The 15,051-nt window shown below is 45.2% G+C and overlaps 1 protein-coding gene and 2 pseudogenes across 15 annotated transcripts in view; 1 reads left to right on the forward strand and 2 right to left on the reverse strand.

Annotated features, from left to right (window-relative positions):
• Positions 1 to 1,862: 1,862 nt before the first annotated feature.
• On the reverse strand, positions 1,863 to 5,326 carry LOC147345231 (thyroid receptor-interacting protein 11 pseudogene; annotated as a pseudogene).
• A 3-nt stretch (positions 5,327 to 5,329) lies between these two features.
• LOC147345232 (thyroid receptor-interacting protein 11 pseudogene) lies at positions 5,330 to 7,947 on the reverse strand (annotated as a pseudogene).
• Positions 7,948 to 8,552: 605 nt separating this feature from the next.
• Positions 8,553 to 15,051, forward strand: part of ARHGAP17 (Rho GTPase activating protein 17) — a 102,465-nt gene continuing 95,966 nt past the window's right edge. For 14 of the 15 annotated variants that reach the window (XR_015154606.1, XR_015154607.1, XR_015154605.1 and 11 more), the window contains exon 1: positions 9,013 to 9,145. Coding sequence is in view for 6 of the 15 variants with exons in the window: in XM_086375262.1 (XP_086231388.1) it covers positions 9,093 to 9,145 (53 nt within the window). In the remaining 9 variants the exon portion in view is untranslated. Of the gene's footprint in view, positions 8,703 to 9,012; positions 9,146 to 15,051 lie in introns of those variants that run through there. The other variant, XM_086375264.1, reaches the window with a different exon arrangement.

Below are 15,051 nucleotides of genomic sequence, written 5' to 3' on the forward strand. Positions count from 1 at the left end.
ACTAGCGTGTGAGATGAGTGCAATTGTGCGGTAGTTTGAGCTGGAGCACCTCAACTAGAGAAAGCCCGCACAGCAACAAAGACCAAGGACAGCCACAAACGAAATAATTTTTTAAAAAGTCAGTGAGAAATGAGATGGTGGGGAGGAGTGAACAATTTTTTTTCAGAACCTTTGTTGTGAAAGGTAGAGAGAGATGGTGGTAGCTGAAAGAGCAGAAAGGTAAGGATTGCTTGCTAGAGTGACTTGGACAGGCTCTGAAGCTTAGGGGAAAGAGACAGGCACAAGATAAGGCCGGAAGGAAAATCAATGGAATGAAATCTTTTAACAAGTCTGAGTGGATAGTTTCCGGGGCATAATGGAGCAATTAGACTTCAACTGCAAAGCTGGATCCCTTGTCCTCTACAACAAAAGGGGAAAAGTAGAAGTGGAGGGAAGTGAGTAGATGATTTAATATAGGAAGGGGGTGTGGGAAATTGGGAGTTCCTGACTGCTGGCCTCTAGTGTCTGCAAGAGGACATAAGGCATACTTCAGGAAAGCGATGACAGTTTGGAGCGGTTCTTAAGGAAATGGGCAAGAGAGTTGGTCATGGCCATGATCATTTTGGGGATACAAACTGCGTAAGTGATGATTAATAGGAGCTAGTTAAAAGAATTAGGGTACATCTACACAGCAAATTAACTGCTGCTTTTTAAAAAGGGTAAGAGGGAATTCATTCACACCTGGAAAGATCTCTAAGGTGTAGTGTTTTGTTTTGTTTTTTTTTAAAGTCAGAGAATATACACAAATATATAAATATTTCTAAAAAGCCTGAGAGAACAGTTTACTAATAGAGTAGTTTCCCAGGCAATGAAAGGTTTTCCAGGTGGTACTAATAGTTAAGAACCCACCTGCTAATGCAGGAGATATAAGGGATGCAGGTTTGATTCCTAAGCCAGGAAGATCCTCTGGAGGGGGGCAAGGCAACCCACTCCAGTACTCTTGTGCAGAGAATCCCATGGACAGAGGAGCCTGGCGGGCTGCAGTCCATAGGGTTGCACAGAGTCAGACACGACTGAAGCGACTTAGCACAATAGCACCAGGAAATGAAAAGAGGAGTGGGACTTAGCCAGGAAAAGTAACCTTTCATTCTTAAAAACTTTATGCGTCTTGTACTTTTGGGCTGTCCATGTTTTTTCTTATACAAAGACTGTGCACTTGTATATTCTATCATTTTGAACATTCTGTGTGTATGTGCTTAGTCTTGTCTGACTCTTTGCAACCCCATGGACTGTAGCCTGCCAGGTTCCTCTGTCCATGGGATTTCCCAGGCAAGAATACTGGAGTGTGTTGCCATTTCCTCCTCCAGGAGATCTTCCCAACCCAGGGATTGAAACTGTGTCTCTTGGGTCTCCTGCATTGGCAGACTCTTTACCACTCAGCACCACATGGGAAGTCCCATTTTGAATGTTAACAAAAGATAATATTTTAATTTCCCAAAGTCTACATAAGTATCTGCTTCTTATAAAAACGTGAAAGCATAACAAACACTATTTGAAGCATCCTTTGGCCACAGCCTCCAATCCCACTCATGCCCTTTCTCATAAAAAGTAACTACTGTTGAAGTCTCATAAAAAGTAATTATCTTTGAAGTCCTTAAAATATACCCTTTTTTAAAGTATTGATATTTTTATTAAACAAAGTGACTCTGAAAAGTCATGCTCTGGTAAGGCACACACAGTGACTTTGGTTTTTTAAAGTGGCTTAGTTTCTCGTCTCTGAAGAATCATCTATGGCTTTGAAAAGTCTTTCGACGTATCTCCAGCCCTCTTGCCAGGTGACAGCACCAAAGGTGGGTATGTAGGCAAAACATCAGTAACAGCATTTAAAAGAAGATGCCCAGACTCAGCACTTTTAGGTCTGGGTGGGTTAGTCCCAGAGATAGCTGTGAATGTTGATTCACATCTGGTTTTGGGGGTGTGGATTCTGAGATAGTTTTAAGACTTGGTGGTACATTTTTAGTTGGTTTTTTCTTTCCTGGTGAACCCAAAGACTTTGGTTTGAGTGGCAGAAGAGTGAGATGAGATTGTGTTTCTAGAAATTTAACAGATTTCCGAGAAAGAATTCTTCGTCCTTGATTGCTGATTTGGTCTCAGAGGTGTGTTGGGGACACTTTTTGTTCCAAGTCAGCCAGTCATCCATAGGGTACCACTGTCTTGCTCTTCATTCACAATCACATCTATTCCTTCCTTTGTGATACCCAGAGTGTTACGCATTATCTGCAACACTTCATGATGTTGTTTTTGGTGTTTGAAAATACCCTATGAAGAGGTTTCTCACGAGGCTCTCGTCAACTTCTTCTGCATTACTTAGTAACTTCATCAATTTCTTCTGTACCTCACCCAGCACTTCCTGTTGGACCTCATTTTGTCTTTTTCAGATCTTTAACTTGTTCTTCCTTTAGATTCCAGGCAGCATTCACTTTCTCCTGATGTCCTTGTGCCGATGTTAATTTTCCTTCTAGGTTTATCTACCTTGGCCATCCATTCTGCAGCACCACCTTCAGGTTAGCTAGTGCTTGAGCATCCTCCTTTACTTGTTCTCACGACACAGAAAGCTGTCTCAAAGTGTCATCTCTGCGTTGGGATGATATTCACTTGTTCCTTCAATGACTCTATCTGCAAACTGGCTTGTTGATTTGCACTCTCCATTGCATTAGAAGACAGAAGGAACTTTTCCTCCAATGCGGTGACTTTCATTCTCAGTTTAGCCGCTCTGTCTTCTGCAGCCAAAGCCTTGCAGTTATGAGGCACTTCTGCTTCGACAGCCCATCATGCACTCTCTCCTGCACCTGCTTTAAGCGTAGATCTTTGCTGTGTCAATGTTGAACCTCTGTCTGGAGGGCATGGTTTTCCATTTATTTCTGTTTTAGTACCAGTATGGCTTCATTTCTCTCCTGTCAAAGCGTGTCTTTTCTTGCATTGATGTCACTACATTTAAAAAATGACTTATTTCCCATTTTGCCTTGTTCTGTTTCTTTTAACAGATGCTCAAAAGCAAGTGCCTTCTCCTCCATTGTAAAGTATTCCAATTTTTTCTCTCTCCACATCATAGACAGCTGCATATTTGTCTCTTGCAATGCTTGATTTTCTGTTTCCTTTTCCCTAGATGTTTTTACTATTTTTTCCTCTTCCTCTTCTAGTTGACACATCTCTGATTCAACGCTGACTGCTATCTCCTTCAGGTTGATTACTGCCTGCTTCAAAAGGTCGTTTTCACTAACTTTATTAGTGAAATTTGCACTTAAACAAAGTAATTCATCACTTTTTGCTTGGATTAAAAGCTCCTTTTCCTTAAGTTTTGTAAGTCATCTTGTTTCTCCTGTAGATGCTTAATTTCTGAATCCACTTGTTCACACCGCTTTCTTTCTAGTTCTGAACCATCTGCGATGGAATTGGACAATCTCTGATTATCTTCCTGGAGGGTTCTAATGGTTGCATCTTTTTCCTCCATTAATTTTCTTAACTCTTCAATCTCTTCTTTGAGCATTTTGGAAAAGTCACTCAATTCATCAGCTTTAACTGCCTTAAGAGAGGCTGCTGACGTGGAGCTAAGTGGTTCTTCAGAAGGCTGTGGTAAAATCAGGTCAGACACTCCAAAGAGAAGGCCTTTGGCACTGCTTCTACAAAGCCGCTCTAGGCTGAGATTAATTTGTGCTACCTGCTGCTCCAAGTTTTTTGTTGGATTTTATGCCTTTCGTCGTTTTGATCAGGTCAGTACAGTTCAACTGTAGTTTAGAATTATTAACCTTGTCAACTGGAACCGGTGCCTGAAATTGTTGAAGTTCTTTCTGAAGACTGGTGGACCCACGCTGCATATTCTGTACCACGGCCATCATGTGCTCTTTGCATTCTTCTAGCATCTTCACCTGCTGTCTCAATTTATCACGTTCCCATAGAAGCTCCTCAAATGGATCCATATGAACGACTCTCACCTACCACCATTGCTGGATGTTTGCACTGTTGCCAGTAAAGTCTGACACTTCTGAGTCAAAGCATCAATTTCAATGTCTTTTTCTCAAACCATGTGGGATGAATTCTGGATTGTTTCTCTATACATATCCTGATCGTTTCTCTAAACAAATATTCTCTAAACATATTTCAGGATATGTTTGGATATGTTCAGGATATGTTAGAGAAATCTGGTGGAGAGTTCTGTGATGGCATCTTTGAGTTTCAGGAGGTCAGCTTCTTTGGCAACAATTACATCTATCATTCTGAAATTTTCTCTTGTAAGATGATTATTTTCCCTAGTTTTCTCATCTAAAACAGCTAACATTAATTGATGAATCTCTTCATTACCTTGGCCACTGGAAGAAGCTGAAGATACTATCATACGAAGAAACCATATCTCCAAATTTTTTGCCAGATGAGCTGAGTTAGCTTACTATTCTCACCATGGGACAGCTGATCAATCTGTTCAGTTAAAAGAGTATACTTTTCAGTTAGAAGTTTAATCTCCAATTTTTGTTATTTCTTGTAATAACCTTTCAGTTTCGGCTTTAGATCAGTCATGCTTTTCACTTCCGTTTTCTATGTGAAGGCTCTGAACTTCTTTCTGTTACTCGAAAAATGTCACAGCGTTCTACTGGCATGTACTGGGATTCTTCAGGCAACTGGGTTTTGATTTGTTCTGCTGCATTTTGCAAATTCCCGATTTCCTCCCCTTGGGCGGAAAAGAGCTGATTGTGTTTAATATTCATTTGCTCTCGTTGGTATCTGAGATCTTTCTATTTCTTTTGATGAGATTTAATTTCAAGATTATCTTCAACTGTGCTCCATGGAGAGTCCTCAGATTCTATTTCTGGAACAGTTTTAGGGTTAATCATTGTTGCGGTTTGACTGTGTTCTTCCCTCAGTTGTTCCAATTCTTCTTTCAGATGATTATTTTCTTCTGTCATGGATGCAAGACTTTGGCTTTTTCCACTATGGTTTGCTGCAAATTTTCCATTTTTCTTAAGGCTTGAGCATACTGATTTAACTCCTCCTGAAGCTGTGAACCTCCTTGAAGTTTTTCAATAAAAAAATGTCTTTCTCCCTTATGTTGTTTCAACTGCTTCTGCTCTTCTAAACTAGACAAAATTTCTTTGGTTTCTTTGTGGTCAGCAATCATCTGCTCAACAGTATTTCTCTTGACCGAGTTTAACCAAACCCTCACACTCCAGCTAATAGGCAGAGCTGTCTGGGTTCTCTGTTCTTGACAGCTCTTTAATAGCTTGCTCAGACTTCCTCCTTTCTTCCAATAGCCTCTGTTCCGCCTGACACAATTCTGCTTCTGTCCTTTTTGCATTTTTTAATGAATTAACTTTTCTTTTTGCCCATCCAACTCTTTAGTAATGTTCATTTTATCATCTTCAAGTTGATGAACGCTCTTTTTTTTCACATTCTAGATCTTGTTTTAGTTTACTGATGATGCTGTCTCCTTCATTTTTTTTTTTTTTTTATTTCTGATCTTTCATCAAAACCACACACATTGTCGTTTTTTGTTTCTGCCTGTCCAGCTCTCCTAACTCAGGGATCAGTAATTTCTTTTCAGCAGTGCTCTCATTGAGTTTTTCTCCAAGTTCGTGTGTCCTATAGTTGAGCTTTTAATGGGTTCATATTCATTGCTCAATCTGACAAGTGATAGTTGAAGTTCCTTTTCTCTATTTAATAATGAATTCTCTTTTTCTAAAACTTGGGCTCGTTTTTGAAACTTCAGGTTCTCTTCAATGAGATTTTTATTCTGCTTCAAGCTACTTAATCTCATCATTTCGTTTTCAGCATCAGACAATGGCTCTTGTTGTCTGGATGCTTCTTCCAGGGATGTTCTCTGTGGACGAACTTTTTCCTTTTCTGTCACAGCATCACTATGCTTCTTAGTAGAAGGCTTCAACTCACCTTTTTTAAATCTTTTATTCGTTTCATTTATCTGGTCTTGTTCTCTAACTAAAGCATCCATTTCCTTTTCTACCGAAGATAATTTTTTTTTAAGGTATTTTACTCTAATCTCAAGTCCTTTGATTTTCTTGGTAGATGCTACTTTTTCAGTGGCTAGGACTTGAATAGCTTTTTGCTTATCATGAATCATCTCCTCGTAATCCTTTAATTGTTTTCGATGCCTGCCACTTATTTCTGCCAGTTTCTGCTGATGAATTTCCTGCAGTACTGCCATTTCAAGTTGATGGTCATCAATTTCCTTATTTCGATTCTATTCAAGTTCCTTGATAGTATTTTGCAGTTTATAGATTTCCTTTAGATTAAAACTATCTGCTCCACGTGCTGTAGAAGTTTAAGCAAAATGTCTCCAATGGCTGACATCAGCCTCAAGTCTTAAAACTTCATTTGACAATCTATTTATTTCTTGTTGTGACCAAATTAGATCAGCGAAGTCCATATCATCATTCTGGAAAGCTAAAGCATGCTGACAGACATCTAACCCAGTGAAGAGGGTGCAGGAGTTGAGGGCTGAAAGCTATCCTGAAGATTTACTGAGTGGGTGACTGATTATAGCTTTAGCCACTGATCCTTCATTGCTACCTGTCTTGCTGTCAGAAGTCTGATTTCTATGTCTTTCTGGCATAACTGATGTCTGTACCTAGTAGTTTGCTGCTTCAGCTGAAGCTCTGAGGCTTCATATTTCTCTTCTGTTCAGTTCAGTTCAGTCGCTCAGTCGTGTCTGACTCTTTGCGACCCCATGAATCGCAGCAGGCCAGGCCTCCCTGTCCATCACCAACTCCTGGAGTTCACCCAGACTCACGTCCATTGAGTCAGTGATGCCATCCAGCCATCTCATCCTCTGTCATCCCCTTCTCCTCCTGCCCCCAATCCCTCCCAGCATCAGAGTCTTTCCCAATGAGTCAACTCTTCGCAAATAGCTGTGAAAAGAAGAGAAGCGAAAAGCAAAGGAAAGATAATAAGCATCTGAATGCAGAGTTCCAAAGAATAGCAAGAAGAGTTAAGAAAGCCTTCTTCAGCGATCAATGCAAAGAAATAGAGGAAAACAACAGAATGGGAAAGACTAGGGATCTCTTCAAGAAAATCAGAGATACCAAGGGAACATTTCATGCAAAGATGGGCTCGATAAAGGATAGAAATTGTATGGACCTAACAGAAGCAGAAGATATTAAGAAGAGGTGGCAAGAATACACAGAAGAACTGTACAAAAAAGATCTTCACAACCCAGATAATCACAATGGTGTAATCACTGACCTAGAGCCAGACATCCTGTAATGTGAAGTCAAGTGGGCCTTAGAAAGCATCACTATGAACAAAGCTAGTGGAGGTGATGGAATTCCAGTTGAGCTATTCCAAATCCTGAAAGATGATGCTGTGAAAGTGCTGCACTCAATATGCCAGCAAATTTGGAAAACTCAGCAGTGGCCACAGGACTGGAAAAGGTCAGTTTTCATTCCAATCCCAAAGAAAGGCAATGCCAAAGAATGCTCAAACTACCACACAATTGCACTCATCTCACACGCTAGTAAAGTAAGTAATGCTCAAAATTCTCCAAGCCAGGCTTCAGCAGTATGTGAACCGTGAACTTCCTGATGTTCAAGCTGGTTTTAGAAAAGGCAGAGGAACCAGAGATCAAATTGCCAACATCCGTTGGATCATGCAAAAAGCAGGAGAGTTCCAAAAAAACATCTATTTCTGCTTTATTGACTATGCCAAAGCCTTTGACTGTGTGGATCACTTCTCTTCTAGATCGCTACAAAGAATTCGAAGCCTCTCAATCTCTGATTTTAAGACTGATTCAAAGTCGACAACTTCCTCTCTTGCAGAGTAAAGGAGTTCTTCTACCTTTTCAGCTCCCTTCCTCAGCACATTTTTTGTGAAACTAGAAACATAGTCTGTTAAAGAGGCCATAGTACCACCCGCTTGCCCCAGGGAATGGCCTAAGCTGGAGCCAAGGCCACCAAACCAGGCCATTGTCACAGGTCGTAGAACTGACCTAATTTGTCCTGCGAAAAGGATTCAGCGGAGTCGGACAGCCTCACTGCTGACCAGCTCGAGGTTAAGAAAAAAATGAGGAGTTTCTAGGCAACGTGGGCTGCGAAGGCCCCTCTGGAGAACCCTCGGAGCCCCGGGTGTGGCCTTGACCTGACAAAGAACTTGTCGGTCCTGTGGACCGGGGACCGTCACCGCAGCTCTGACGGCTCCATCGGTGAGCACGTGTTCATAGAAAGCACACCTTGTCTCTTTCTCTTTTTCTCTTCTTTATGATATGGAGTGACATTCAAGGTAGATTTAAATCAATAAAAGAGAAGCGGCACTACAGTAATAGTATTCAAATGGGAATAAAATATATTTAATTGCCTCTGAGTTTTTTACTAAGTGGCATCTCACATACAGACAGTCCTGCAGCTTGTTTCACGCAACTATTTTTTTTTCTTAAAAAAGAAAATCGAGGAAACATGTACGTGGGACACGCGTCCGTCTTAAGAGTCCAAGTTGCTGTATTTTGACAAACGTCTACACCTGCGCACAAGCACGGCCCTGATAAAGACTTGGACCGTTTCCACCGTCCCAAAGCTCCTTTCCCGGTCCACTTTGCGCACCCCGCCCCCCACCTCCGAGAGCCCTGTCCGGGAGTCTAGTCCCGAGGGTGAATTTTTGGCGGTTCTTGGGGTCTCCACTCTTTGTGTCTGCTTTGCCCACCGCGTGTTTGCGATCTAGTCTGGGAAGTGAGTTAAATATTAATATCACCCGAGCAGGCGATCGCTGAGCGGAAACACAAGCACGCCGAGGTCCGGGTGGACCGCGGGGCTCCGGGTGGCCGCGCGTGGCCGGGCCCAGGGAGCCTCTTGGAGGCGGGGGGACCACACGGTCCCCGGGCGGGCGGGCGGGCGGCGGAGGCCTGGCCGCGAGCCGCCCGGGGCCTGGAGCTCCTCGCCCGGCCCGACCCGGCCCAGCCGGCGGGCGGCGCCGCTGGAAGTGACGCGGCGAGGGCGGGGCCGCGGGCCTGGGGAGCAGTGCCGCCGCCGCGCCTCGGCCGGGAAGCGATGTAGGAGCCGCCAGGCCGTCCCCCGTCCTGCCCGGCCCGAGCCCCGCGGGCCGCCGCCGCCGCCGCCACCATGAAGAAGCAGTTCAACCGCATGAAGCAGCTGGCCAACCAGACCGTGGGGAGGCGAGTGCGCCGCGCCGGGCCGCCGGGGGTCGCGCGGGCCGGGGGTCGCGGTCGTGGGGGGCGGGCCGGCTTCTTCCGCGCGCCCGACCGCTGCGGGCCGGGCTGAGGCTCCGCCCGAGGCCGGCGGGGCCCAGGGTCGGGGTCTGCGCCACGCCGCGGCCTGGAGGCCCGCTCTGGGCCGCCGCCTGGCCCCCGGAGACCGGCCGGGCGGGCAGCGCCTCCCGCTCCTACCCCTCGGGGTCCCCACTGCCCCGCGGAGCATCGCCCTCCTGGGACTGGAACTGCCCCGCGTCCTTCCCTACCCCGGGATCGGGCAGCCCCGGGCCGCCGCCTGGGGCTACAACTCGGATCACTGGTGTGTCGGAGGCTGCCGGGCTTGGGGGCGGCATTCCCAGCCTTTCCGTGTGGCCCCCTGCTGCAAAACCTCACTTGCAAGTGCCTGGGGGCGGGGGATGGCGGGGAGGGCGAGCAGTCAAGAAGCAAGGGTCATAAGCCCAGCGGATCTGCCTAGTGAGTTTCAGAACGCCCTTTGAGGGAGTTACGAGCTGGTGTTGTCTCTAGACCAGAGGCAAATATGAACTGGACAGCTTGACATTTAAAAAAGCTTGGGGGGAAAAAAATTAGAAGAACAGGATTCTGGAAACGCCTAGCGCCAGTTTAAAAATAAGTATCATTTTAAAAAGTCTTTCTCACTTTGGGTTTGGAAGCAGCTCCTGCTCCCTGCTTCTTTGGGATTCCTTGACTGCTTGACAAGCCCTGATTCTGAAATGACAGGAGAGAACGGAGTTATTAGAGGATCCGGCCATTGGGACAGGACTGGTCTGTGGTCTTGAGAGCTTCATGAAGATGACCGTCATGTGCTGTGTTACCTGGGGCAGAATTTTCAAGGTCTATCCAGGGCAAGTTAGCTGTATGGTAGCGATTTTGCTGTTTATTCTGGGAAGAGAGATGAATGCGGGAATTTTTTTTTCACCGCGTTGGCTTCTTTTTTTTCAGCAGTTGAGTCAAAGGGGGAGTTCGGTTTGGCCAAAGCACGTGGGACACTTCTTTTTTGTGTGTGTGTATGAAAATACTTTTACTTCCTCTTGAGTTTTCTAAATGTGCTCTTTACTGTTTCGTTTCCCTCAACTTTTTGCTTAGTTTTGTTGTTTAGGTCTTTTTGGTACCCCACCCTGTTAGCTTGGGGTGCGTTTATCCTTTTTCCAGAGTTCATTCCTGTCTAGGCTAAAGCCTAAATGTGCCTTATTTTCTGTTATTTGTGGGGAAATGATAGAAATAACGTGGAGAGGAAGTTGACAAAGTATTGTGGTGGTGGCGGTTGAGTCGCTATGTCCTGTCGGATTTGCGACCATGGACTGTAGCCTGCCAGGCTCCTCTGTCCATGGGATTTCCCAGGCCAGAATACTGGAAAGTGAAGTGGCTCAGTCATGTCCGACTCTTTGCAACCCCATGGACTGTAGCCTACCACGCTTCTCCGTCCATGGGATTTTCCAGGCAAGAGTACTGGAGTGGGGTGCCATTTCCTCCTCTGGGGGAATCTTCCTGACCCAGGATTCAAACCCATGTCTCCTGCATTGCAGGCAGTCTCCTGCATCCCAGGTGAATTCTTCATGGCTAAGCTACCAGGAGAGAGTATTGGTGATGGCTCATGTTTCAGTCAAGAATCTGGGAATGAGTTACAAGATAATTCTGTGAATTTTCTACCCCTCTTAGTGTTCTCAAGAACATGCATCAGAGAATCAATATTTAGTGAGTGTCAAGATGCATTTGTCCCAGAGAGTCATTTTGGCCTGCTTATACGTTGTATCAGGCAAGTGATTTTTTTTTTTTTTAAACAAAGTTCTGAGGCTTTAAAAGCTGCAAAGCTGGTTCAGGGAAACTGTTCAGGGTGTCTTTGGCCCCTGCTTCCTCTATCATAGCTTCTCTTTTTATACTTTTAAATTCTAGCCATCTTGCCTACTTTCAGTTTTCAGTGGAGGCTATACTTTTCTTTCATATTAGCCTCTACTTGGAACTATCAGAAAGAAGTCTCTTTTACCACACCTGCCCTGGGTCACCTCCCACTTGTTCCTCAGGTCTCCTTGGAAAGGTCTCTGTCTCTAAAAGGCCTTCTCTGGGACAAAGTTTGGATGTCCCTCCTTGGCTCTTTCCTAACCCCATATAGCACCTGTTTTTCCATAATGTAATTGCTTCTTTACTTGCCCGCATTCTTCATCGTGCTAAACATTTAAGAATGTTTACTCTTTCTTCTTTGATTCCCAGGATCTTCTGTGGTTCCTATCACTTGGCAGATCCTCAATAAACATTGTCAAATGAATGTAAATCCAGCTCTCACTAGACTGTTCAAGTGGTATGGGAAAACGAGAACTGGACAGAATGAGTGGAGTGATGTGACTCACCCTAGGACTGTAATTCTGGCTCTGACCTTTGACTTTGTTTGAAAATCTTTATTGCTTGATGCGGTGTAGGCTGCAGCTATACAGTAGTATTAAGGGTGTGGAAATTATGCACCTCAAATCAAAACTGTTTTTACTGGGGAACCTGTTGCTTTACTGCTGTTGATTTCCTATATATGTTTGTCTCTCCCCCCTCTCCCTACTTAAGTAATTGTAAAGGACTAGGGAGGAAAGATGGAGGAGGCAGGAGAGAGCCTGAAATTGTTATTGGGCAGAAGCAGATAGTTGGTGGATACCAGAACCAGGCTTCTGGATGTATTGGGGTCAAAACAAAGGCTACCACACACACACTCACTAGTGAGTGAAGTTGTATGTGTGAATGACTTGCCCACAGTGTGTACAGCCAGTTTGTGGTTCTAGGTGGTGTCTTGCGATGAAGTATTCTCTTTGCAGAATGAGGACCTGTGAGTAACCCCACTGTGAGGTTCCATGGGGCTGACATGTGGGAGAATTAGTAATGGCTGGAAGGAGTGAGTTCTCATGATGCAATTTGTTTGCAATGGGTGGATGAGTCTGTTTCAGAAGGTGGTTCAAATGAGGTGGTCTCCTGAGGTGGGTGTCCCAAAGGAGACAATGAGGATGGTTCTTTTGTGCCCCTTGCCTTTTGTTGATTCATCTATTCAACAATTGTTGGGCCTAAACTGTGTGTGAGTATGTGAGGTATTGGAGTCTGTTTCTGCCTCCCTGTTTCTGCCCTGAAGGAGCTCAATGCATTTGTGGAAGAGATAGGCAAGCAAAGAAATAATTGTTACCCTGAGATACATGCTTTCAGAGCGCTGGCTAATGCTGGTTCTTATTGGATGGGGGAAGGTAACAAACAGAAGAAAGCTTGGGCAAAGCCTTTTGGCTTTGTTTTCATCTCCAAGCTCTTTCAGATTTCTTTTGTGTTAATGAGGTCTCCCTTGGTTGTATGAAAACCCATTTCAAGCTGCCATAAGAGAAGATGGGAATTAATTGGCTTATATGTGACCAAAAAATATCCAAAAGGAGTCTGGCTTCAGGCTGGGCTGGATCCAGGGGTTCACTCTCCGGACAAGCTGGGTCCACAGAAGGACCCCTCCCCGTCCCCACCTTCCATCATCCTCAGTTCCATTCCCAGAAGGACGGAAAAACCTTTTCTCCCAGCCACTGTCTCCAAAGACCCACAGTTGACTCAGTGCTTCTGACTGGGTCCCCTGTTTCTCCCTGGAGATGGGTGTGGAGTCAACACCCGTCTAAACCTTAGGGACTGAGAGTGGGGGAGCACTGGCTCCCCAAGGGAAACCGGGCTGCTGGTTAGGAAACAAGACACATCATGTCAGGTCTTTCGTAGTCTGATTTCCTGGACAGAGGAGCCTGGCTACAGTGCACGGGGTCGCAAAGAGTCGGACATGACTGAGCACAGCCCAGCACAGCAGCAGCAAGAAGCAGGCATTTTGTTCTTTGAAAATCCTTGGTGCACATAATCCATTGGACACAGGTGGCGATTTGGAGGAGGTGATGCCCTGCCAGGAGGAAAGTGTACACGGGATGAGGACTTTGAGGAAAGTTTAGTTATGAGGTTGGAGTGTCCAGGAGAAAAGGAATCTGAAGGACTAACCAGGAGAGTTATGACCTAGGTGAGGCTCTGGGAGGGAGTGTCTCCTTGGGTGTGGGTTCCTGCCTTGACTGAAGTACTCCCTAGAGGTTCAAAGCTTTTGAGATAAGCCAAGGTTACAAACTCAAATACCTGGAGGGGCCAGATGAGTAAAATAAATGAGTGACTGAAGACAGGTAAGGGTTGGGGACGTGCCCCTCCCTGCCCCCCTCCTACGGTCTCACCAAAAAGGGCACATGAGAATATGGACCCAGAGTGACTCAACCTTTGCAACTTTCCAGAAAAGCCTGAAATCTGAATTTTAATGAAAGTTTGCTGCTGTTAAGTCGCTTCAGTCGTGTCCAACTCTGTGCAACCCCATAGACGGCGGCCCACCAGGCTCCCCCGTCCCTGGGATTCTCCAGGCAAGAACACTAGAGTGGGTTGCCATTTCCTTCTCCAGTGCATGAAAGTGAAAAGTAAAAGTGAAGTCGCTCAGTCATGTCCTGACTCTTAGCGACCCCATGGTCACTACCCCATGCAGCCTACCAGGCTCCTCCATCCATGGGATTTTCCAGGCAAGAGTACTGAAAGTTTAGGTGGTATTTAATGCAAATGAGACAATCACTGTGATACTGGGACAGATTTGGCTTGTGGGTCACCAGCCGGCAATTGTTGTCTAGAAGGACCTGGGACTTCAGGATCCCTATTATTATTTTTCTTATTTTTCCTGTACCTTACCCTGATATTATTGGAGAAGGAAATGGCAACCCATTTCAGTATTCTTGCCTGGAGAATCCATGGACAGAGGAGCCTGGTGGGCTACAGTCCATGGGGTCGCAAAGAGTTGGACATGACTGAACAACTAACACATACCCTGATATTATTACATTCTCGGTTCTTTGGATTTGTTGACGAGCTCATTCTTCTCTTTATAGGGGTGGTTTAGTCATTAAGTCATACCTGACTCCTGCAATCTCATGGACTGTAGCCTGCCAGGCTCCTCTGTCCATGAGATTTTCCAGGCAAGAAACTGTAGTGGGTTGCTGTTTTCCTTCTCCAGAGGTTCTTCCTGGCCCAGGAATAGAACACACATCTCCTGCATTGCAGGTGGTCTCCCTCACTGCAGACGAATTCTTTACGCTGAGCCACCAGGATGGAAATGTTTAAAAGATTTGATAGTATTATTCATCAGCTTCTCTCTAGTTGCTTGGTACCAAGTGCTGTACCAAACCAGGGCTTCCCTGGTGGCTCAAATGATAAAGAATCCGCCTGCTATGCATGAGACCTGGGTTTGATCCCTGGGTTAGGAAGATCCCCTGGAGGAGGGCATGGCAACCCACTCCAGTATTCTTGCCTTGAGAATTGCCATGGACAGAGGAGCCTGACAGACGACAGTCAGTTGGGTCGCAAAGAGTCAGACACGACTGAGCAACTAAGCACACAGCACAGTACCAAACCACCTGGCTTGGTTCTTGCTACTGGCAACTATCATTTCTATTTTAGAAAGAAGGAAATGACTTGCCAGGTTCACACAGCTACTAAGAGGCTGAGGCATGACTTGAGTCCTGGGCTTCTGACTCTGGATCCCACGTGCTTCCCACTACACAATCTGGGCTGCCTTTTCACCAGGGAAGGATTAATGTTTATTAAATGTCCTTGGTGCTTATTAAGCTGCTGGGCTCAGTGCTTTGCATAAATTATCCCGTCGCCCTCTTTCAGTAACTCCAAGAGGTGATTTGTTCCTGATATAATGATAAGGAAGCCAGAACTCAGAGAGGTCATCAAGCTAGTAAATGACAGATTTAAACTCTGGATTCTAGTTCCAAAGCAGCTGTAAATTCATACTTCACGTGGGAACTCTTAGGTAAGAAACCTGTATGAGTCGTGAGTGA

Source organism: Bos grunniens, chromosome 25 (assembly GCF_055505025.1).
Source record: "Bos grunniens cultivar Pamir isolate PY7600 chromosome 25, Bosgru_T2T1.0, whole genome shotgun sequence".
In the NCBI taxonomy this organism is placed as follows: Eukaryota; Metazoa; Chordata; class Mammalia; order Artiodactyla; family Bovidae; genus Bos; species Bos grunniens.